General features: G+C 33.1%; 1 protein-coding gene across 7 annotated transcripts; it reads right to left on the reverse strand.

Annotated features, from left to right (window-relative positions):
• Positions 1–972: 972 nt before the first annotated feature.
• On the reverse strand, positions 973–25,241 carry LOC106055846 (dentin sialophosphoprotein-like). Of its 7 annotated transcripts, XM_056032946.1 has the most exons (8): positions 24,592–24,779; positions 20,271–20,678; positions 15,826–15,939; positions 15,193–15,239; positions 11,769–12,459; positions 10,415–10,519; positions 7,626–7,640; positions 973–5,824 (listed from the first exon to the last, which is right to left on the reverse strand). In XM_056032946.1, the coding sequence occupies exons 2-7, from the start codon at positions 20,643–20,645 to the stop codon at positions 7,632–7,634; spliced, it is 1,341 nt and encodes a 446-aa protein (XP_055888921.1). In that variant the 5' UTR covers positions 20,646–20,678; positions 24,592–24,779; the 3' UTR covers positions 973–5,824; positions 7,626–7,631. The 7 variants fall into 7 exon arrangements, with proteins under 7 accessions (XP_055888921.1, XP_055888918.1, XP_055888920.1 ...); XM_056032943.1 differs by lacking the exons at positions 7,626–7,640; positions 24,592–24,779 and adding an exon at positions 24,925–25,241; XM_056032945.1 differs by lacking the exons at positions 7,626–7,640; positions 24,592–24,779 and adding an exon at positions 24,788–24,896.
• Between the last annotated feature and the right edge of the window lie 1,895 nt (positions 25,242–27,136).

Here is a 27,136-nt window from a genome sequence, read left to right on the forward strand (position 1 = left end):
GCACCTAAAAGAGACAGCTGGAAATCTCATTTGAAGCCCAAAAGATCTTGCAGAAGACAAAAAGCATTAAATTAGACCTGCAGTGGACAATGGTTTTAACAGCATCAGATGTAGCAAAATATGCAGATCACTATTGGGTTTGGGTAGTCATGTGAAACACTGCCCTCATCCATTACCATTAGAAGAGTCAGTAGATTCCATAGTCATCAAGAAAATCTCAAGTGTCTGGACTAAAAAGTATGAGATAAATCTACTCAACTCAACTAGATCATGTGATTACTTACAAGGCCTACTGCAGGACAAAAAGTAACAATTCTTTAGACACTAGACCCATTATTTATAATTAGAAAAAAAAACAATTATAACAATAAAGACAAGATCCTGTAAGAACTCATCTTGTTTCAGGCATTCTTATTCTTATAAAGATTTTTTCTTCAGTAATGATGATGTGCTTTGCCACTCAGACAGTCTCTGCATAATGCTGTGAAATATTGAGTTATTCCTTTGAATTTCAAATTAAACTTTACACAATGCCTCTGTTATTATTATAATATCAATGCCTAGATAGCGCAGTAGTTTTATATAGTTGCAAATTGTCTTTCTTTAGCAGAAAGTTGATGAGTGATTGGGTCCAGGGTTATACAAGTGATAATGTAGTATGCAATTAAACAAAGCTTATCAAATTTCATCTTGTGCGAAAGACTTTGATGTCAAATAATAATGTGACTCTTTGGTAGTTCTACTATATATACACCTCCCCCATTTTAAAACAAGTCTTTATGTTAAACTAATTTAATATTACTTTGAAGTCTTCTTTATAGTGAATATAAAGACATTCTCTTCAAAAGAACAAGACAGTGGTGTTTCAGCTTGCTGGTCCTCTCACCGTGTTGTACTTGTTCTGAAAACTCATAATACCATTTTTTTTACTCTAAACTGATTTGTTATTGAAATCACAGAAAAACTCATTAGGACATGACTTAATTTTATTAGTCTTAATCTAAACAAAACATTCTAGGAGTTGAAACAAAATTAAGCAACAGTTCTTTTCAATCAATAAAATACTTAAGTAAAAATTGTTTTTTTACTTTCATGGAATGAATCAACTTTCAGATGAAATGTATAGCTATAACAATTAGAGTTCTCACAACATCACTTAAATGATAGTATAATTATAATATAACTGAATATTGTATCTCACAAGGAATGTAAACAAAAGCCAAAAGTAGTAAATATTAAAATATAACCCATTTCACATTGATGATGTCACAAGTTGTACATGAAATAAATAGTGTACATAAATAAATCATACAAAAAAAACAAAAACAATAATTATGACTTTGATTTTAAGGATGTCGATCTTTGGACGACAAGTAGAGAAACAAATTGCGGAGTCGCACAAGTTTGTTTTATTTTCAAACAATGAAGCATTTTAAAAAAGAAAACAAAAAAAAAAAACTAAAACTTTTAATATATAAATTAACTAGCTGATACTAGTGCTTTACAATGTACAATCCACAAATGAACTCTGGTATTCCATAACCCCCACTCCCCCCCCCCCCCCCAAATAGTACTATATTCACTCTACTTTTCGACTTATCAATTCTATATCTACATGAAGATCTAGACCTTATAAATTCTCTTTCACTTGACTAGGTAAAACTAGTTTCCTTTTTTTTTTTGTTTTTATCAAATGTTTACAATTGTGAGTTGGGTGTTATTCAATGAAAAAAAAAAAGGAAGTTTCATTTTGTGCTATAAACATTTGTCTTTCATTCTTGTACATGATTTAGTTGACTTTATGTACTAACACTAACTAATGATTTAGTTGACTTTATGTACTAACACTAACTAAAAACACAATGACATGTTTCAGAACAAAAATATGAAATTACAGAATTATACTCAGTCATGGCATTTTATTATGTAGAAAAATACAAATATACCATCAAAAAGTTAATTTCTTTTCTTTTTTTTTTAGTTGGGAGTAGATTACTTCTCTTAATGTAATAATGGCTACATATTGATGAAGAAATGGCAGGTATTGACCAACAGATTGAAACAAATATACAGAGCCTATTTTGTTGTAAAAAAACAATAATAGCCTAAAATCCAGAAATTATTTAATGTTTTGTTTCACCCATGGAGTTAATTTTACATGTATGTTGTGAATCTACTTTATTGACATGGCATCTGAACAAGTAAGCATTAATACCTAGTGATTGATAGTATAAAGTGAAAAATCTCATCTATATAACTATATTTGCTATGTAAAAAAAAATAGAAAGTATAATTTGAATTCTAAAATCTTCAAGAAGAAAAACTGAAAACAAGGAATTAAAATTCTGAAATAATTTTTTTTAGAAAACAATTTCAGAGATCTAGAGGAAATACTATGGATCTTTAAAATTTTATGTTTAAATTTTAAAAAATGCATAAATGAAAATAAAGTCAATGCATAGACCATATATTTTGAAGATTTATTGATATGAGTAGGGATCAGTGTAGAAAATGTCTAAATGGGAATATTGCGCACATTTACCAATTAAATTTTATGCTATTTGTCAAATATGTACATTATTTAATATATATCATTGTATTATGAGTGAAATGGAACACACATACCCTTCAGACTAATCTTTTGTTACATTTTGAGTTTTCACTGTCAAAAAACGTGACTAATATAATGGATACTTTTCAAGCGGCATACATTCCTTTGAAAATGACTACAAACAAAATGAAAAGCTTTTACAGTTCTGAAAATGAAATAAACTGTGTTTTTTTTTGTTTCTGCATTATATCATATATTAGACAGACATATCTAATATAATTAAAAAGTATGTGCAAAAACTTTGCAAACAAACAAAAATGATAGGGATACTTAATTTAAAAAAATAATTAAAATGTATAGTGACTCGACAAATCAGGGAATGTAAACAAAGCAAGAATTAGACATAACAAAATGTCTCTTAAAAGTCTAAAAAGCTTGTTACAAAGTTTTCTCAATACATCAATTTAAAAAAAAGGCCCCTAATTTAAAAAAAAAAAGCCTTGTTTCACAAACTCCATTTGGGCTTGAACAGAAAGGCCTAACAATATAATAATCTAAATAATTACAGTCACAGGCTGTTTTAATGTTCATTTTTTATTGTGTTATTTTGTAGGAGACAGATCTGATATAGTCATTTTGATCTGGCTTGCCTTAAAAATGCATGAATTTGCAAACAACTTTTACGCTAGTTTTGTAGGCGATTTCTGAAACTATTGTTATTATTATTAAATAATGTACAATCAAAGCAGATAAGATTGAAGGACGATTCCTTTTTAATTTTTTTTTTTGCTATGGAGTGTGTGTGTGTGTTTGTTTCTAAGCGATGATGAAGAAAGGGAGCATTAATTGTTAGTCTTGTAGAATGATGCAAGATAAGCAGCTCTGTGACAATCTATGTTAAGAATGAGACACCACAGAGGTTTGAAACAATCAGGACATATGTTTTGTAGTGAGTAAGATTTTGTTTAAATGCCATCATTACTATTAGAACTTTATCTCATCTCAAGTTGAAGTTGTCTATACTGTTTATAAAAGGTTTATTTAGTTTTGTTTTGAAAAAGAAGTTAACGCTATTTCAAAGTTCTGTATTACATCCGTTTAGTTGTACTAGCGGTTTGGTGCTACCAACCAACGACTGACCAAAAACATTATTATCCTAATTTAGTCCTTTTATTAAGAACAAATGAACAATCAAGAACATTGAGAGTATACTGTTTAAGTATGCATCAAATGAAAGACATCTTGTTAATCCAAGTCCAATGAAATGTACAACAGAGCCAACAAGACTTCCTGGACATCTCTTTTGCTTGATACAATAGGCTTGGGGTAAACATAGTTATTACAACTGATATGACTAAGCTAGACACATTTTGAACTATTTTAGAATTAAATAACTAGAAATTTGGTAAGAGAATAAGTATTGGTCACAGTTTGGAATCACTTATCACGTTTTTTTTCCCAGCTTTACAATCTATCCTAATACCATTAAGAATTGCACAGCCTGTTGTACAAGTTAAATTATGCTATTCTAAACATAAATTAGCCTAAATTCAATCAACACTCGGCAACATCATACATTTGTCAGAAGATGAAACGTTTTTACACGAATAGCTTGCTTCATAATTTGCTTTGAAGCTCACAATTCTCCGTAATCGAAGACATTGCCATTATTATTATCCTGTTCGCTAAGCTCAAGATCAGTTGCATTGAGCGGTGAACATGAAGGTTTTGGCCACGATGCTCAGAGAAAGAAGCCCATGCCTGAATCAATCCCACCTATGCATGCCTCAAATGAACATAGCTTTTCAAGCCAATGACTGAACTTCCACCTTTATGTACACATATTCAAGCCAATGATTGTATGTACACATACACAAAATGTGATTCATCCTCATCATGGGAAGAGTGTAATTTAAGTTCTGAAGCTAATCTAACATTATTTGAATGTGTGAGACTTTGAAACAAAATCTATCGACAATGTATAGAAGTACTTGAACTTGATGCATTATATTTTCTGTAGACAACTGTTTGTTTGTGTGACATTTAAATTATTGCTATGTTTGTTACAGAATATTCCTTGTAGTCAAAGTACATTTCCATTTCTTTGGATCACTCAAATGATATAATTCTAAAACTTTTTAAAAACACATTTTTTGTCAAGATCTAAACTAATACATGAACATCCATGAATAACAGAAACATGTAAAACAGTAGAAACCTCTATTTTTTTTTTTTAGAGAAGGGAATAAAAAAGCCGAGATAATGCCAACACTTAAATCTGTAGCATTAGCCCACAAAATGCCCACACAGTTTTTTATTATTATTATTATTATAGCTTTTATATAGCGCTACTTTCATGCTTATAGCATGCTCAGAGCGCTTTTGGTCCAATCTCATTTGTGGACCGGTGGGGGGGAGGGGGTATCTAGGAGTTGGTTTTCCGTGCTGCCTTTAGGCGCTCAGTAAACACAACTCTGCCCGAGTCAGGTGTCGAACCTCGAGCCCCCTTCTAGGTAGCCTGAACACATACAACTGTCAAAAATGTCACAACTCTGCTATGTTTGTATACTATACAAACATATATATACTATACAAAAAAAACACATGGCTGAGATATGTATTTCTCACCCAACCAATCATTAACTGAAAGTGTTACAAACAATTTCTGTGTTGTAAATAAACTTGACCCCACTTTAAAATTACTTCAAAACCATTGAAGACATTTAATTTATTCCAAAATACTAATTCATCCTTAAAATTTGTAATGAAATAGCATTTATTTACAGGGTTATTTGATAAAAATATTTTTTTCAAAGCTTTATAACATTGACAGTGAAGACTGTATCACTTAGTTTCTGAATCTTTGTTTTTTAAAATATATATAGTTTTCAGTGTTGGTGAAAGTATGCATTTCTAGTTGAAATGGTTGAATGATGAAGACATGATGAAATGATGATACCACAGATTTCAATGAATATATATTTCAAATGACAAAGGCTAGATAACAATTGAATATCAGTTAACTAAACATTGACTAAAAAGTTATAAAGAAACTTGACAAGAAACACCAACTACAAAGTTGTACATAAAATGAGACATCTCTTGACTCAACCGCTAGCTCTTCACACCAACAATATGGGAGTTGACTATTGTACCATCACAGAGTTGACTATTGTACCATTACACATTGGAAGTCAGCTTGGACATAGCCCTTATAAGTGCCTTGTTTTCTTCTTGAAGTTTTATGTTATCTTCATCTAAGCCATCACATTCCTTAAAAAAAAAAATGATTAAGGATTAAAATTTATACAGTGCAAAAGGTTAGGGTTTAATAAAAATATTAAGTTTGTTTACAGGAGTTGAATATTTAATTTAAAAAAAAAGGGGGGGGGGTGGGGAAATATGCATGATTCTTGAAAGTAGTGAAGCATCTGCTTTGTCCAAGTTCCATATGCAAAAAGTTCCAAAATCTTGAATACAAGTATAGGAAAGGCTATAACCTTTTAGAAATTACAAACCAGAGGATTCAGCCCTCATCCCCTCGGTGTGGAAGCGAACAAGGCCTCTTTGGGCTACCTTGGGTGAGTTGCTTTTTTAAAATCTTACTAGGGGTGGGGATAGTTAGCACTGCCCTCGGCTGCTTATAGCAAACAGGACCCATTCCAAGGCGTGGTGCACTGTGTACAGTCCTCTCAAATGTTCTATGGTCGTTACTATTTGGAACCCTCGCCTTTGGCCCAGAATCCACATTGGATGAAGGTGTCACAAGTCAATTTGGCAAGCTTAGCGGGTTATGTCAGGATGATCTCGTCGTAGGCAACTCTTGATTGAGCGGTTAGGCTTGTTACTATGCACGAAACTTGACGCAGCCCACTTAAAAATGAGTACGAAACTCCCATCGCAGATTCGATAACATGCCCTTGCAATGCTGAGCTTCGCTAAAGAAAAAAACTATGATAAACATCTGAAGGTTTCTTCTTTTACGAAGTAGCAGCACACATTAAATGGACAAGATACATCCAGTTTACATCACAATAAGAGTAGGGAGAGATTTCCTCAGCATAATTATAATACTAAAAATTTTTTGGAATGCTCGGGAATACATATAAAACATTTACATGCAAGCTATTCACGTTGTCACAATGTTGATCCTGCTTCAAAGAACATTTCTTTTTAAAAATGCAAAAAGCCCCAAAAGCGAGCTCTTTATCTGAATACACTTAAAAATAAACAAACTATTGAATGTCAACACTTGGCTCTCATATGTATTCAATGTGCAAGTGAAATTCTTATATTTCCCCTCTTACGTTGGCATAGACAATTAATTTAAAAAAATGTAAGTCTTATATAAATACTCCAAGCAGACAAACAGCACAGAAAAAAACCAAACGTCCTAATTTGTTATTTCACAAGCATCTCATTAAATTAAACATGTCTAGACATTTTACTCCAAATAGTAAGCTCTAAACTAGTTTAGAACAATTGGGATAGAGAGTAAAATCTGCACATCTGTTATGATTACATTCAATAGACGTGTATGAAAAAAAAAGGACACAAAAAGATTCATGAGTCAAGGAGCAGTGCTGATACAGTTTGAAAGACTATGAATTATTTTTTTTATCTGAAGCTGTACGTTCCAATCATTTAAAGAATGCTGTTTTGTGATATAATTTAATGAGCTTCATTTAAATTGATGAAAAGAAATTGAAACCTAAATGTATTTTGTAACTTCATGCTTTACACACATAACTAAGAAGAAAATGAGTTTCTACAAAACGGGGGCATAAACTGAATGGATTCATCAGCAACAAGAGATCAACTGATAAAGTAGTCAATAAAAAGCTTGTCATGAAAAAAAAAAAGTCATGCAATGAAAAAAATAATATGCAAGACTAATAAAGAAACATCAAAATCAAAGTATTAGAGTCTGCTACATTATAATAAGGTACCTAACTAGATAACAGCTACCTTAAAAAAATGAAAATACAACTAATTCCATCTATAAATTACAAAAAAATGAAAACTAAAACCAAGCAAAGAACAATCCAACAACAATAGTTAACACCAATCTTACGTGCTACTAACTCTTCTGTTGGCATTTGAGGATGAACAATCAAATAGATATATAGATAGATAGATACTATAATATACAATAAAATTGACCAAGGATCTATTTTTCACTGATAATTGACATATGTTCCTTCGCATATCCATGAGTTTATCTATTTATTCATGTGAATTTAACTATACTACATCATTAATTCTACTGATTAATTTAAGGAATTGTTTGATGGCATTTGGAAAGACTAAAAATAAAAAAGTTTTGTAAATCACATTAGCCATTAAGCATACAGATTATGAAACTTGATCTTTCTCACTGCTTTTTTTTCTATATGATATAAAAGTGAAATGATGACCTTAGTGACGATTACTTTAGTTGTTTATTTATTAAACATACAAGCCAGGAAAAAATAGACTTATGCCATGAGAATCACTAGATTTATAAATATATGCCAAAAACACAATAATTTTCTATATAGCTCTAGTTAGTTAATAAGATTTGACTTCACTGGAATAAATAATAAAACATTTTTTTTACAAGAGCCTTTAAATAATATTTATGCAGAAATGATTGAATGCAATAAAATGCATAGATAGTGATTAGATTTCTTTAATGAAAAGATACAAGGCAAACATTGCATTTAAAATATAAAACTAAACTCATTTATCAATTTCTATAATTTCACAGTGTTTGTTTTGTTTAAACCTTGCTGTAAAATAGAGTTGAATGTAAGCATGTGCACAAGAAGTGGTTATGCCATGCGACATTCAAAATTTCAGGAAAGCTTTTTCTGACTTCTTACATTTTAAATAACTTGCAACACCTTTTTGGAAGTATTACTTTAGATAGATAAATATGTTCAGGATTAGAATACATTTAGTTCACTTGAATCTATGAACAAAGAGAAGAGCAACAAATGTTCCACTTTTCTAATGTATAGTGAAGAATAATTTCAGTTCAGGGAAAGGGGATGTAGCAAAAATATGATTTTCTTGGAGTTTGCATACATAGCATAAATCTAATTTACACTAAATACGTAATGTACATTTTATACAAAGTGCCAGAAAATCAAGTTACTTAAACAAAAAACATTGTTTAACAATACCGGTACGCACTCAGAACTCCAATATAAAATTAGTAATTCACACATATTTTTTTTTACAACTACAAAGATAATGCAGTGACTTATTTTTTTTAAAAACTTCCTATACCTTAGATGTGTTTCTTTGAGAGCAGGTTACAAGGGGATAGGGAAGGCTGCATCCACATTAACAAGACTCGTGCATTTAGGAAACCAAGATGGGGTCTACAACAAATATCTCTTGATTATGAATTTGACAATTATTTTCCTGCCATTTAGTGTAGGCTGGGGTTTCCTTAAGCTTGTTGTATAATCCCCAGAATACAAGTACCATCTAATGACATTATCTGTAGAGCATTGACTAGTAACATCCCATCTAGTCCAAGAGAGGTGACAAGAGAGTTGACAACTTTAACATTCATAAACCATCATATAATGACAATTTTAAACATCACAGTCACATTACAATGGATTCCTGGGCACATAAAAAGGCAGACAGACTATCAGATGTGAAGTCAGCCATGGAACAACCAGACAGACCAGTTAAGTACAACACTCAAGCTGTTTACAGAAAAAAGACCATGCCAAACAAACTGTCAAATACCGGTATCAATTTCTTCCCCCCGCAAAAAAAACAATATATATATACTATATTTCAATTAAGAATAGGACTAATGCCTTTAAATTTTCACCTAAACAGAGTAGACCACACACAACCGTCCTCCAGTAGACAACTGGGTCCAACCTTACAAAACTGTCACTCCTATCTTCTTTGAATGTCCCAATTTATTTCTACTTAGACCCTATAACAGCAACAGCCCAGCATGGCCAACACTCTGCATGCCAGTGCGCTGAACAGATGAAAAAAAAAAGAGCCTGCTTCTTATCTTGGCACAGACTGCGAAAGAGCTTACAGGCCAGCAACAAAAAGCTGGCTAAAAAAAAAAAGATGTATCTTGTGTACCATACTGAATGGCTGCGGGATATTGACTATATTTTTTATATATGCAAAGCAAGAGCATAAACTACATTTTCTCCTATTGCCTGAACATAATCTGGAAATAACATGGCAAAACAGAATAAACACTACTGAAATACTTGCTCATACAGGTCTACCCAGTGTATTGAACATATTCAGAAACCACTTGCAATTTCTTGGTCACGACTGCATTATGGAGGACAAAGGAAGTCATCCTCAATGTGCAACACATGTCAGGCAGAAAGATAAATGGTCGCCCCCACCTACATATGGAGGACAAAGGAAGTCATCCTCAATGTGCAACACATGTCAGGCAGAAAGATAAATGGTCGCCCCCACCTACATATGGAGGACAAAGGAAGTCATCCTCAATGTGCAACACATGTCAGGCAGAAAGATAAATGGTCGCCCCCCACCTACATATGTGGATGTAATTAAATGGAAATTTAAAAGTGATTGACATGTTAACCATTGGGGAGACAAACTCCTAATTGGATCTATGAGGGGACAAGTGGTAACAAGCCAGGTAGCAATCATCTCAGCTGCAAGGAAAAACAAGCCAAAAATAGAAAGACTGGCTCCTCTAACACATTGGCAGGTGCTACTTTTACATTTGATGAATATAGACTGGAATGTTTCTCCAGCATAGGACTTTAGAACCACAAGAAATTCTCTACTCCAGGAGCTATAATTAGTTATGACTGAAGGCAGCCAACACAAAGGGAAACAAAATGTACTGACCTCATTTAATAATTCAATTGCCTTTTCTAGCTCGGTTATCTTTTTATCTTTCTCCTCTAACTGCCGCTGTAACCTTTTATTTTCCTCTTTCTCTTTTTCTAACAGCTGAAATAAATGAATAAAAATAAGAGAATAGTCTGCACTATAAAAGATATAGGGTAAAGGATACTTGTGAAGGAAAACATTTATTTGTTTACACAAAAGCTAAATGTTATTAGTATATATTTGTAGCATCAGAATGAAAAATATTTTCACTATGTAACAACCTAATACTACATAGTAATACCGGTAGCAGATGATAAAATAAAAGTTTTATCATATTAAAATCAATATGAAGCATGCAGCAAAACAAATATTGGTAATGAGTTATAACAACACACAGTTCACTGGATTGAGGATTATTGTCACCATTGTTGTGTCTTTCCATTTTATGTCATTTGATGCAATTCATTTTCCTATACTATGTAATTATGGCTATAAATTTTTAAAGAAATGTTTGCAAAACATCTTTAAAAATCTACAAATTGTTAAGTATTTCTGAAATAATTAATCTACTATTATTATTGTGTTTTTTTTTAAATCAGATCTTTAGCCCATTGAGGAGACATTAGGGTTGCATAGGTTACATTACATTTAATATGTCTAGTGGTCTGCAAGCCTGATTGAAAGTGCTTGAAAAAGACAATAAAGAATACCAGTACCGGTACTATCCAACTTTAAAATGATTGGTTTAAAGCTCTTACAAAACTTAGTCACTTGAGAAAAAAATGGCAGAAACAAAATTTATATATAAGCAATTACAGTATGCCGTCTCTGAGAGAAATTTTACATTGACAAAATAAGTAATCATGGAAAGAGACTTTCTTATGCACTTTGACATGTACAAGATACAGTTGGCTCTTGATAGTTCAACACTTCTTTTTCGTTTGTTGTTTATTTCATCCCCTTAAAAGTGTTAAAGAATATCTTAATACATCCTAAATAGACTTTTCTTGACACATACACATTTTCAGTGCTAACTTTTGGTAATCCATTTCCAGTTTTGAACTACTTAGACAAATACAACAGTTCTACAGAAAATCTATTGTAACAATGAAATTTAATTTAGCATCCTGGACATTGTTTAGCTTTATCATGAAAATCTCCAATAGGCTAGTTACATCTACAATAAATTGAGCAACTACGTCTGAATTTTCAGTTTCATCACATAAGAGCTATAATTATTATAAGAATAATCTGTTTCTTGTCCCAACCTTCTTTTGAGTGAAGCGGTTAATAGAAATCTAATTTGGAAATGGTGCTATATTATTAAAAATTCGTTTTATTATAGGATATGTTAAAGCATTTCACTTACCTTCTCCAGCTGAGCAATAGTTTCATTTTGTTGCTGCTGACTTGTCACAGAAGTAAATCCAGATGGTACAAAAGGACGAGGGGTCTGGTAACTAGCCAAACGAGTTGCGATTGTACCAACCCCTGAAGTGCTCTTGCTACTCCCAAGTTCCTGTTCTCTGAATCGTGAGGCACTGGGAAAATGGGAAGTTTTATCACTTTTGTACTGTGAGTTGGAACTGTCACGAAGGACTGAAAAATTTACAGGTCTAGTATGCAACGATTGCCCGACGTCGGAGGCAGCATTAGTTGACTGACTAGCAAACTTTCTGTGAGGAGAATCCGACTCTGGAGTTGCATCATTATAGCCAGTAGAATTTCCAGCAGTTGACTGTGGGGAGTCTCCATCACAGTAGCGAGAAAGAAAAGAAGATGTACAAGAAGACGCAGATGAAGCGTTTGTTTTGGAAGAGGAGTCTGCATCACTAGAGAGTTCAAATTTTTGGGCGCGGTTAGATTCTGGGGAAAACTTTGAACTGAACGTAGCAGTGTGATATGTGCTGTTACCACTCCCAACAACTTGCTTTCTGGGTAAATTTACAGAAACTTCAGAAGATTGAGATCGCCCAATTATCGAAAGGTTAGTTTCTGAGTGGCTGACTGTGCTATCATAATCCTGATTGTCTTCAAGGTCTGCTTCAAGGTCGGAAGGGCTGTAAAAAAAGAAATCAATTATATTGATTTCCCTGAAGAAAAGATAACCATGAACAAAAAAAAGATGTTATGAGAATTTATATTGTTTGAGATCATGTATGGAGCTTATAAACTATTTAGACCATTTTCAGACAGCTATTTTTATACATATAGTGTTATCATTACATCAATGAGTCATTAAAAAATATTTTTTTTTAACATTCAATAATAAAGACATACTATTATTAAAAAATGATAATACAATGTGTAAGTACAAAAACAGCTTAAAGTATTAAAACACAGCTAAATCATTTTCATACAAATCAAAAGTTATTGAATTGGTAGTTTGACCTCCTGTGTCCCCAAATCCCGAACACTATCTCATAACATAACTAATCCAACATTAAAAGTCAAATAAAACCTTTTTATTTCTACCTTGACAGCAAAAGAAAATAAATATCCAACTCTTTACAGGCAAAGGTAATTAACTATCCAACTCTTAACCCATTTATGCTGAGTGTTCCATTATTAGACTGGCAGTCACATGAAAATCGTGTACTGCTCAAGGCCATCACTGTGCTGTGAGTTTTCACACACATCCTCTTCCCCTACCTTATCATGCCATGTAAAGACTTAGTCACTTTGTTGCAGATACTGGTGTGCTGCTGCCTCCCTAAGAAATGATGTGACTTTTCTGCATCATTTTTAAGAACTATGTGAAGGCAAGTAAATATATAATTTTCCAGAACTATGTCACGTGCAAGCATTTTTTTTTCTTCTATTACTTCTGTTTTAGGGATGCCTGTGTACGGTAAAAAGAAAGTACCAAAGTTTTCTTGGTTGGTCTAGTTATAGACATCACAGTTCCGTTTCTAGAGCAGCTGGAAACCTGCCCCTTAGGGGAGAGAACAGATCAAGAGAATCTTTTGACACATCAGCCAAACATACAAATATGTGTGCTTTGAGTTTTTGGCACATCTGCACAATTTAGGCCATGTCATTAAATATGTGTGGCCCTGGTATGACATGCAGGGCTACTTGATGATGAATTGGAAAAGAGATATCAATAATTCAATGCTATTGAAAAGATGTATATATTTTCAGTATGCCTTTTTTTTGTGGATTAAGAAGCAGTGGGACCAGACTTGCAACTTGAAATAATTGCACTGCAATCTAATAATCATCTCAAACATTTCTAAATGTTCTGAAATATAAGTTTCCAGGGGCTTGTCAAAAGTTTTCCAAATGTAATCTCTCATTCTCAAAAGTTATGTGCAATGCTTAAATCAGAATATGCTTGTGAGCAGTTTAAAATAAGCTATGTCAGAAATAGATTGACTGATGAACTACTCAGTTTTTAATAATAAATATGTTCCAAGTTGAACCAAACTAAAAAGAATTATCCCCAAAACACTTTATCTTCATGCATCGGATTAACTCAATTTTTATATTATTATATCTGATGCTAAATTTCTGTATTTCTTTAAAGAAACAAAATTATGGCACGTCAAAATATTTCTTTTATTTTTTGGCCAGCTCCTCAAAAAGTTTGCCCATCCCTGCCTGTTATCAATAATGCTGCCATGAGATGTGATGGTGTTCTAACTTGCCGTCATCGTTCTCATTGTTATGTTGGAGTGTTCATATGACTAGACCAATACATGAGATGAACTGCGCAGTGGTTTCCAAATCAGGGAGCTCTCCATATAGTTTTCTTTCTATTGGGGTGATTTGGGGCCAATGTCTTATACGGGCCTCTTGGTAGAGAGAGCAGTTTTGGAGGACGTGGTCGGCATTTTCTGGTGATACTCCACATGGGCAGATTTCACTGGTTCCAATTTTGAGCTTCCGGAACATGTGTTGTCGCATTCTGTTGTGCCCGGTCCTGAGTCGAAAGATTAGACGTTGGTCTTGTCGGGAATAGCTTATAGTAAGCGTCATCTTTCTTGTGATTTGGATGGGAGCTCGTCCATTTCTCATTTATTTCTCATTTATTTTATCTACAATTAATTTCTTCATTTCTTCTGGATAGAGTGCAGAGTTTACTTTTGAGTTGGTTCTCCCACTCTTGGCGAGTGTGTCAGCCTTCTCATTTCCTGCTAGTTGTATGTGAGTCTAACTTGCCAAATTTGAAGCAATGAACATGTTTCCCCAAGTTGTGACTTTCACAGAAGAACACAATGACAGACACATGAAATCTGTTCCAAGATATACTTCCGCTTCGACGAACATACGGTTGTTTAATTTGCTCGTCAAGAGCGCAAACAGTTTATTTGCGGTAAGTATATTCAATTCAGCGTCTTAGAGCACTCAATCTTATCCTATCTTATATAATACAGACGTTACTTCAAAAAAGAAGATGATTACGTCCTACGCGTCATGCGTTTAGTCATGCATATTAACCAATGACTTAAATTCTGCCAAGTCACTGGTTTTCCTGGCTAGCTCGGGCAACCCATTCCATGCTCTAATAGCACTCCATAACAGGTACAGTGAGAAATAATCTCAAAGATGTAAAATTCAAGAAAACAGAAAGAGGAAGATTTCAGAAAGGAGTAAATACTTGTCAAGGCTATCACCTGGCGCTGGTATTCATCTCCTGGGTCCTACCAACTCTTATTTAAAAAAAAAACAACAGAAAATAAAATCCAAGTACAACATGATCTAAGTCTACAACCATTTCATGAGAGGTGTTGACATAGTGTGGATGAAAACATTGATAAATATAATGAAAGCAACAATAATGAGGTTACCTTTTGTTGCGTCTTTGTGAGTAAACTGTATTGGAAGAATATCTGCTCTGTAAAAATAATAATTAAATAATTTTAGATTACAAATTGAGACACCATTTCCCCCTTTTTTCTTTTTTAATTATGAAACAATATTTCCATACACAAGTCAAACTGTACATTTTTTACTACAGTAATCTGATTTGATTTTTTCAAAAATTGAATTGAAGGCAGATTTTCCATCAGATGTAATTTTTTTTATCTGACTTTCACAGATTTAAAATAAAAAATAAAATGATTGAAGAAACCCAAAAATGGAAACTTATTTTTTGCTTCAAGGGAAACATGTACACTGTATACATTAAAAGTCAATTTGTTTCAAATTAGGCCAATGTACCTTCCCCCCAGATCTGTTGTTTTACTAGTTTTAACAGCAGTAACAACAACAATAACCAATCAGGAGCATTAGAATCAGACACAAATAACACATAAGTAAAGGCCTTAAGGAAAACGGCAACACCCTCCAGATCAACACCCTTTTTCATCATTCATGACTTGTCAAGCATATGGTTTTGACATTTTTGGTCCTATATTAATTTGTAATAAACACTGCATCTCAGCTTTGACTCTGAAACAAATTTTCATGAGTCAACTTACTTCATGAGTACTTTCATGATGACGTCCTGTCCCTTCATTATAGTTGGTGTTCTTTTTTGTATCGTGGCTGGTTTCCTCATCATCATCTTCATCATCTAAAGAATCACCAGTACTCTGAAGGAGCGAAAAAGAAATAAATGATATTTCATAAATGACAACACAGTAATAATAGAACAGGAATAGAAACAAAAAGACACACACACAATTACATTAATCTAGCAGACAGACACCTCTGTGCTTTGCTATATTGAATTAGTGCATGATTGTTTTGCCCAAAATACATTTTTTTTATTACATCCTTGTTAACTTGTGTGAAATGGCCTGCACTATAACTGAGCACCACACACACACAATTTTACAAGAAAAACTACTATTTTAAGAAAAAAATAAACATCACAGGCTACACACACTACCGATGTTTTTGCACTTAAAGTCAGGGACTTATAACCCTCATTAGAAATAACACTGTACAAGAAACAGTAACCCACACACAAAACATAGCATTTGTATTTCTTAAAAGAAAAAAAAAATGGCACATCAAAATTGTTCTTAAATTTTTGGCCAGCTCCTCAAAAGTTTGCCCATCACTGCCGTAGAAGATGTGCATGTTATCAATAATGTTGCCATGAGATGGCAGCATTTTCTAACTTGCAAAATTTGAAGCAATGGACATGTTGATATGCAAGAGATACTTCTTTGGGAAGGAAGAGCTAAAGACACAATCAAAAACTTCTAGTGTTTCCCAATTTTCAACAGCAGACATAGATATTCAATTACCACACTACACAAAGACATTAATAACTGGTGACTTTAATGCACACTGTTCTCTCTCTTTGTCTTTATAACAAACAAAATTAAAGAAACATTGTAAATGCATCTAGCCTGCAACTCTTACAAAAAAGTTTACACACCTCCATCATTCCTTTACAGAAAACTAAACTAGCAGGCCTGATCTAACTTTTATATCAACAGATCTTAATGACATCTTGAAAATCACAGAGCTTATGGTGACCACAGGCCTATTCATCTTAACATAGGAAGACTTAGTTGTTACCAATCACACAAAAACAACTAGAAAATTTTAAATAGCCAATTGATTAGCCTTTGCAAAAGAAACAGAAACATGGCTATTAAGCATAGCTGAGACAAATGTAAACAAAATCTGCGCAACTATAATCTCTAGCACCTTAGAAGTAACAAAAAAAAGAGCACATTCCCCAAGGCCAAATTAGAATATACAAACACCCAAGCTAGCTAAACTATTTAAAGAAATATAGTGTTAGACACCTTGTTTATAGATTAGTTATTTAGCGACGCACCATAGAAGACGTATATTGAACGGGACTAGTGATGTTTGGGATATTTTGTGTTAGAGACCGGAAAATCAGTTAGCGATAGAATCCTATAGAGGGTAAAGACGTGTTTATTTTGACAGACTTTTACTGTGGCCTTTTCTTAAAATAAATATAGTATGAACTGTTCATCAGTGTCGACCACATCTCTTTACTCGTTAAATCGATCATCTTATTTATTCTGTATTGTTGATCAACAACACTGAATACACCCGAACAATAAAAACTCAAACGCTTGCAGAGTAATTAATTGAAATTCAAGTCATCTAGAGTTGACCTCAAGACAGTCTGAACAAGTACATCACAATAGTCAGGAAAACTAGAGATAATAAGACAACAAATGGAGTGGGTTCATTAGGTACACAATTAAAAGAGAAATTGGGTTAAACATGTGACAGACGGTAGATCAAAACAAAGGTGGTCAAAAGCTTGCACCATCCAAAATATTCAATAAATATTTTGCTAGCATCACCTAATCACAATTAAGAAAACAACTTGACCAGGCATTTAGCAGTATTTAAAAAAGAAAAAAAAAAAAGAATCTTGTCAGCAGTCAGATTTTTTACATACGTTTCACTCAACATGAGCTTCATACAGCCATTAACTAAAAATCTAAAGTCAATCAAATCTCAAGGATGTGTTAAAAAAACAAATGAAATGATTCGGGGACTGGGATTCAAGGTCAAGAATTACATACTTAACCTTGTAAATACGAGACATACCATAATAATCTAGAACTACCAATATCATACCCAATTGAAACAAACATAAACCACCATAGGTACCCACTTTATGCAGACTACTTTTTAATTTAGACTACAGAGAAATATATCCTATACGATCCAAATTAAACAGAGAACTTTCAACCATATCTACATATTCCAGATTATGACTAAAGGAAATAAAACAAAATTGCTTTATTCAATCTTTACCATAGAGCTACTAAATAGCTAAGAGAAAGTATAAATTTATAAAAAAAAAGACTCACAGCTAATATAAAAAAAGATGAAAATTCCAAAATCTCAATGTAAAACAGTTTAAAAGGCATTGTAAGGACTAAATATAAAAAAAAACACCTGAAAGGAACATCCTGGGGTGCCAAAAATGAAAACTTTACGATCTATTAACAGCAGCAAGCAAAACAAATCAACCAACACTAGACAATCCAAAACCAAGTCTTATGCTTAGTCAGAGATGATATGAGAACAACACCTGCACCAGCCTGGGAGAAAAAACAACAAAGACTCCAATATTGAATCACTTAAGTTAAAACAGAACAGGGCAGCACTAGAGAATATTGAAAGATACAGAAGGTTGGAGGATGAAAATCATAATAAACAACTTAATATACAAAGAAATAGGAAAATAAAAAGAAGTAAACAGCTTCAGATTACAATTAAATTATCACTAAACTAGCATCTACCCAACAATAGAGAAAAAAAATTAGCAGATTCTCAAGCATAACTCCTCAACATACATCTCAAACAACAGAGATGATATGAGAACAACACCTGCACCAGCATGGGAAAAAAAAACAAAGACTCCAATATTGAATCACTTAAGTTAAAACAGAACAGGGCAGCACTAGAGAATATTGAAAGATACAGAAGGTTGGAGGATGAAAATCATAATAAACAACTTAATATACAAAGAAATAGGAAAATAAAAAGAAGTAAACAGCTTCAGATTACAATTAAATTATCCCTAAACTAGCATCTACCCAACAATAGAGCAAAAAAAATTGGCAGATTCTCAAGCATAACTCCTCAAAATACATCTCAAACAACAAAACACCTTTAAAAAACAACCGAACAAAGGAAATTAATCTAGTAGAACTAAAGTAGTTACTTTAGAAACAATAGTAAGTTATTCAAAATAGCTAACCTCATGGATGGATTAGCCTACATAGCCACCATAAATGCTGGTTCTGGTATCCTCCTGGTCTTTACCAAAAAATAAACACTTTGAGATAAGTGCACCCTGTGGAGACTACTGCTCTAATTGTACTTTTAAAATTGAAGCAATCTTCCAATAAAATTACACACAGTAAATACAATTTCTATGAAGGACTACAAGCACCAATAGACTCACAATCTACTCTACAAGTTGACAACTTTGAATCCTAATACCCCCCCCCCCCCATATAATGTTGAATTTTAACATTACAGTTACACTACAATGGATCCCTGGACACAAAGGCAACATGGGAAATAAGAAGGCGGATTGACTATCAATATCGGGGTTATCCAGGAAACCCTATTACCACAACAGCCCAACATAACACTCTGTGTGGGAGTGCAGAACAGCTGAAAAAAAAAACAACAGCACACTTTTTTCCTTGGCAGAAATGAAAAAAAAAAAATTTAACAGCTCAGCAGAAAAATGCTTGCTAGAAGAAGAATCAAGTTATTTCTAGTACCAATTTGCCTTGCTTTTCTCTTGAAACAATTTGCTAGAAAGATTGTAACACTCCATACATAAGCACACCCACATTCTTCAGTTGTCAGTTGTTGCTAAGACTTAAATCTCTACTCCCATGTAAATACATATTGGTAAAAAAAAATGCTGGATATCAAATACCAGGTGAAGCAAACAAAACATTTTGTAATTTTACAAGTCAACACTCTGGCTGGCAAAAAGGAGGAACTCCTCAATACTTTATGGAGAGATGAAAGCAAAGCTAGTTTGGTCCTATTGTAAGGCATGACTCACTTTTAAAAGGCATCTTTCAGAGTACAGTGGAGAGAACATGAAGAAAGGGTCTTACAAAGAAAAGCTGGCTAGACAATTAAAACAATTAAAAAAGAATGGACCATTCTCTCTCTGCTAAGAACAACTGCTGACCGAAAAGAGTAGAAGAATTTGGTTACATGAGCTGTCAAAGCACCCTTATGACAAAAGTCAAGGAAAAGAAAAGAACTAAATGAAATTATTATTTTTTTTAACTACAGTAGTTGAATTTTTCTAAACAAAAAACAATGACAGAAAAACAAACTGAAATGACCTCTTTTTAATAAACCATTAAGATCATGTGGCCAGAATTATACTTCAACCATAATCTTTTCATGACAGAACATAAAAAAAGATTCCTACCTCTGTTGAAGGAATACAGTGAACAACCCCAGTGCTTCTTCTTTTCTCTCGTAACTTCCTTTTGTCCTTGGGAAGCTTGCCTTTCATATGGCTGCGCACATTCCTTTTTTCTTTCAGTCTAGCAGCTGCCCCTCTTGTAGGAGATTCATGATCAGCTGGAAGATGTCCTTGACTAGAAAAACCCAAAGTGTCATTAGATTCCCCATTTTGGTGATCCCCGTCTTTATCTAGCTCTCCATCAATGCAGTCTGGGGGAGCTCTGTAAGGAAGGACTCCTCTACCACTGTGAACCCTGTGCACACGAGTTCTGTTTCTACGAGATATATCCAGGTCCTCCATATCCAAGCTCTCTTGACTAACAGAGCTTGAAGCCATAACTTAATGTTTGTTTCAATTCTGTGTCTTAGCCTGCAGGATATAAATTTTATATATTTTTATAATATCAATAACACATAAATTAGGATAATTTTATCAATAAAAAAAAAAGGAACTTTTTAAACCCTAAACTCTCTTCCCTGAGGAAAATCACAATTAAAAGTACATGCACAAAATACAAACTACATATATTTTATGTATTATAAATTATTAAATTGAGCTGAAAGAAAATATATTATATGCCATTTTGCCTTTTGAATTAAATGTTATCTATAGACCAACTTGAATCAAATTTATTCAACGTTTTTTAAAATTAACTTTAGAAGCAATGCACCATTCCATAACCACTCTAGCTTGAGCGAGATGGTATTTATGTTTCTATATTGTTAAATACAATGGTTTCATCTAGAATCTAAACTTTAAATTTAATTGTACAAATTTATCCTAGCATATAGAACAAGGAATGTGTCTTTATCTTTGTGTCTTTCTGAGTTTTTTTTTTAAGTTTTGTTTTTTTTTGGATTTGAAGATTATAGTTTAGTGTTTTATGTATACTACTTTTAAGTCTTCTATCCTGAAGGGTTTCTAAATTTAGTGATTTTACTAAAGGTGTTACTCTAATCAAATGTGAATATTCATTTGTTTATGAATCTCACTGCTCTATTTTGTGTCTGGTTCAGTTTCTTAATGTTTTCTTGAGTTGAGGGGTCTAACCAATGTTAAATAAAATTTTAGTTGTATGCTCTTATTTGATTTGTAGAAATTTCTTTCAATAAACCCTAATGCTTTGTTTGATTTTTTAAGTTTCATCAATATGGGGATTCGATTTAATAGTTTTTCATTTATTAAAACACCTAGGTATTTTTGCGTTTTTAGTCTATGTTACTGGTTTACCAAGAATAAGATAATCATTCATGACAACATTCACTGCTTCTTGTAATTACAGAGGGCATAATCATCTTCTTTTTTGAAATAACGTCTGTACTTTATAACAAGAACAAGGCCAATCTTATTTTGCAACTGTAAAAAGTCTGGTTTAACATTTATTGCAGTTTTTGTCCACAATAATATTTCTTAAACAGCTATGCTTTTACGATAAAAATGATATTCTATTCTGGTTAAACCTTTAATCAAGGTGAGGGTTAATAATCAAGAGCCCTCTACATTATTGTGGGTCTTATTTCCGCAAGGCTATTATCGCTGGAAGTGGTCATGGTTTTAAGCACACCATTACCTATAAAGTGCTTCCTTTAGCACTGTGCCTCAAATATTCCCTGACAACGAGTCTAACTCCTGGTCTTCACATGCAAGTAAGTTATTGAGCCCAGCAGAACTGTTACCAGTGACAGAAGGGGCATAGGCAAGCAATGTACCTCATTCACCAAAACAAATGGTCACCTGATAACCACTGATAAAACAACAACAAAAAAATAACTGTCATGTGATAACCATTGTTGATTCCAATTAGGTCGTAAGTTGTATAGAAGAGATAAGAAGCACATGGCTCAACGTTGTTGTTTTTTACAATCGGTGAATGATGTCCATTGGTAACTAAAACAGCTTCAGGCAGGAAGGGCAATGGTTGGCTACCCACATAGTAAGCTCTGAATCCAAACCTCCGCTGCTTTGCGGATGTACCCAAACATGAGAAAGGCTTCAGAACAACTCATGACAGGTTCAGGAAACACTGCTTGTCCCCACCTCTGATATGTGGACGTAATCAAACAGAACCTGAAAGCAGTGGACATTGATGTTGACTACTGGGAAGACATAACCCTAGACTACACTATGTTGAGATAGTTGAGTGAGATGTTGACTAAGAAAGCTATGGACAGGGAAAAAATATCGGCCTCAGCTCTGGAAGGAGGTGCGGTGGCTGAGCGGTTCAGTGCTTGGCTTCTGAGCAGAAGGGTACCGAGTTCAAATCCTGGTGAAGACGAATTTTTAATTTCGAGAACGTTGGACGCCTCTGAGTCCACCCAGCTCTAATGGGTACCTGACACTATGTTGAAATAGTTGAGTGAGATGTTGACTAAGAAAGCTATGGACAGCAAAAAAATATCAGCCTCAGCTCTGGAAGGAGGTGCAGTGGCTGAGCGGTTAAGTGCTTGGCTTCTGAGCCGAAGGGTACCGAGTTCAAATCCTGGTGAAGACGAATTTTTAATTTCGAGAACGTTGGACGCCTCTGAGTCCACCCAGCTCTAATGGGTACCTGACATTAGTTAGGGAAAGTAAAGGCAGTTGGTTGTTGTGCTGGCCACATGACACCCTCGTTAACCGTGGGCCACGTTCTATGTACTTGGGTATTTTATTGTCCACTGCAAGTGGTAGAATTAGTGATTATCAGTCAGTCAATTCTCAGGACTTTAATGATATATTATATATGTAGGCGCTTCCGATGTGTATAATGCAAATTTAAACCAAATGGAGGTAACACTCAACGTAATGCAGAATCCAATAACACTGGCAAAAGGCTGTTACTAATTTCCGAAACTAATAATTAATTTCTTATCGTGGCATAACAATATATATATATATATATATTGAATAGTATATAGATTATTCTAGATCTATAAAAATAATATTATTTAAATATTATAAATATACTCTATATATAGATATAAATATATAGAACTAGTATAACAAGGCTCATCGATCTAGATCCTAGATAAGACGAGATAGCTCATCTAATTTACTCTAGAGTCTAATACTAATTTTTACAATTTAGATTTAGTTCTATGCTAAAATCCATGAGACTTGATAGATATCTAGATTATTCTAGATTGCTTCTGGGCTAGATCGTCTTCTAAGTCTATATTCTACATAGTCATAGTGTAAAATCTAAAGTCTACTTAAAGTACTTATCTAGTGACTAGCACACTAGACGAAGATAGTCTAATTCCTGGTTCCCTAACCCTACACTAAGCCACTAACTTACTCAAGTTAGACTAAGACTAAGCCACTAAGCCTAACTAGCTAACTTCAGTCTAAGTCTAACACTAACAGTCACTCAATAAAAACAGTTTATTAAGCAAGTTAGTTATGTTTAGTGAGTCAACTAGACTAGATCTATATTATTATAGAATATAGACTCTATTACTATATCTCTACTCTATGTATTGATATAGATCTAGAATCTTGAATTAGACTACATAGACTGTCATAGAATCTATTTGACCTATAAATTGACTAGATATAAAGATATATATATACAATATAATATACTAACCTATACTCTATAGACTAAACTAGTCTAAACCTCTATAATTATATAACTATATTACTATATAATATACTAGATCTATATTTTTAAATTATAATATAAATATAAACTAGAGAATCTAACTTAACTAACTTGTGACTAGATTGTCACTAGAATCTAGTGACAATCTAGTCACAAGTTAGTTAAGGCTAGATCTACATTTTACATCATTTAGAAACTAGACAATCTTATCAATCTAGATTCTAGATCTATCTAGAATAGATTTTATAGATCTAGGCAAGCTAGCTCTATCTAGGACAATCTAGGTCTATATATATAATAATATATTAGACTATAGATATATTATATATATTTAATATATATACTATATATAGATCTATACTATATATTACTATATTGACTAGACGCTATATTAGTATATAAGTTATAACTATTATACTATTATCACTATTCAAGTATTATGTAACTATACTAGAATCTATAATATATTAGTAAATTAGAATACTATAGATTTAGATCTAGTATTAATACTCTAGGTCTACACTGTCTACTGAGTCTACTGACTAGTCACTAGATCTAGCTCTATTATATTTTATATTTAAAATTAAGAATACAATTATAGATGTACTAGATCTATAAGTTATACTCAGTATAAGTAGATCTAGATCTATAATGATATAATGTATATAAAATATATTCAAAATCAAATGAATATCTTCTCACAGGCAGAGTCTAGTCTAAGTCTAGGAATCCATTTCTAGATCTAATATAAATAAATATCTAGACTCTAGATTATATATAATCTAGGTCTAGACCTAGAATAGATTTTTTAAAAAGTATAGTTTAGTAGTATAAGTTAATACTATCTAGATTTGGAGATTCTAACATCCTGGGCCTGGTCCTTCTTTTTTTTTTTTACTTAATAATAATGCCTAATAGGATGACTCATTGAGTCACGTGACTGCATTTTAGATTCGCCTAAGCAAGGTTCTCAAGAGTAGATCGTTGAGTCGTAGATCTAGAAATGCAGATGTAGTCTGGTCTAAATATACTAACTCAGTAACTGAATCTCGATCTACTACTGTATTTGTAGCAGTAGATCTATAAAAGTCATATGGATTATTCGATCTAGATTAATGTGTAGGCCTAAATCTTGGTCCTTTATATCATTTATGCAATGCCAATACTGTGTTAGTGTAGTATACTGTATAGTCCATCCTTATTTGTCTATATATAATTTTGACTTATTATCTTATTTTAAATCTAATTTCTAGATCTAGAATAGCTCTATTAGGACGAGTAAGAATTTTTTCAATCTCTGCATTAATTTAACCCTAAAAAAGTGCTCTGCATTTTGAAGCGACGTTGCAGTAATGTAACATAAAGCATGATCTACAAAAAAGCACATCGGCCTCGTTTTCAATTAGCCTACTGTTCATTCATGACATCAGCGCATTACGTCATGTCGCTTCTTGGGTGTAAACAAAAAAAAAAAAGAAAATGCCGGGGAATGTAATTTTCCCAGGTATTTTTGGAAAGCCGGTTTGACCGCTACGCTAACTCAGTGTATATTTAGATCTGTAAATTATAATTATTAAATGTTAGAATCTAGACTCTATATAGTCTAGATCTGTAGACTGTAGATCCATTTTCTTACCTTGCGATCTATGGGGGTGGTGTTATGGTCTTGAATTTCTAGATCTATATTATATTAACATAAGTGGGCTATGATAATAATAGACTTATCTCTTATTGATTAGATGTTGCAATGCTCTAATACTCAAAAAGAAATAATAGTTTAGGTAATGATGAAAAAAAACAACTACTTACCAAAACTGTAACTATATTCAATATATATATATATATATATATATATATATATATATATATATATAAGGCATATATATATATATATATATATATATATATATATATATATATATATATATATATATATATATATATATTATATATATAGCGACAGGCTACGGACCGCACTGGGTGATATACATCAAAAAAAATAATAATTTTGTCGAAAGTAAATAATAATTAAAAAAAACAACTTTTTGTTTCAAATGAATAGCAAGCGGTATCAGTAAAATAGCCTACATGTAGATACCCTCTTAAATCCAACAAAATGTTCAGACCATCACACTACCCTTTTTATCGACTGCAAAGTACTTTCACGTGAACCTAAGTACAGGCCTAACAGCTTTGAAGAAAAAAAAAATTTTCCAAATCATTGTAGGCTTATTACTGTATAGGCTAGACCCAATCACTTTTTTTTCTAGTGTTGACGAGAAATTCTTCTTATAAGGCCTAAATTACAGACGCGCCTTCTTAACTGAAGATAATTGCGCCCTACGCGTATCAATTGTCAATCTTGTAAAAATGTAAATGTCTGTAAAATGTTTTACATGTTTCGGATGTTCCTTCAGACTTGAAGATAATTACTTCCTAGTCCAAACCTCCCGCAGGACGACGGGGGATGGGAGCGGGCAGGGTTTGAAACCGGGACTATCGATAAGTCCGAACGACAGTCCAGCGCGCAAACCGCACGACCTGGCAGCCATCCATGCGCGTTAAATATAGAAATATAAACTCTGCTAAGTGAGCACTTGTAGGAATTATTACTAGCAATTAGAGTAAGAAATTTGTGTTTATAGTTGTATTTGTTTGTGTGTGTGTTGTTGTTTTTTTGTATTTGTAAATTATGGTTTAGTGTTTTGTGTATTAGTGTAGGCCTACTCAATATTTCATTACTCTGTTCTGAAGTGTCTCTAAATTATTAAGTGATTTTACTAAGACTAAGACTGCTTTATTGATCCTTACGGAAATTTGTTGTGATTACAAGGACTCGTTTCTCATATAAATTATAAGACAACACAACAGAAAAATACACATAAATACAACAGACATAAAGAGTTCATTCAGCGACTACACACAGGTATCTTGGTGCATTTCATGTTCCCTGATCAATGAGTGGCGGTGATAGAGTCTGACCGAGTGAGGTACGAACGAGTTTTTGTACCGCTCCGTTCTTGTTTTGATTGACAGCAGTCGCCCACTTCGCGACGACCTGGCGTAGTTCTGATGGAGCGGGTGGCCGTTGTCTTCCAAGATTTTTTCGATTTTTCTTGTTCAAAAAGTTCCTTTAAATGTGGTAATGTTGTGAGTGTAATTTTTGATGCTTTTTAAATGATGTTTTCTAGACGTTACGCATTCAAATAATAAGGTATATACGGTAGTAACGGTACGTACGCTACTT

This window comes from Biomphalaria glabrata, chromosome 6 (assembly GCF_947242115.1).
Source record: "Biomphalaria glabrata chromosome 6, xgBioGlab47.1, whole genome shotgun sequence".
In the NCBI taxonomy this organism is placed as follows: domain Eukaryota; kingdom Metazoa; phylum Mollusca; class Gastropoda; family Planorbidae; genus Biomphalaria; species Biomphalaria glabrata.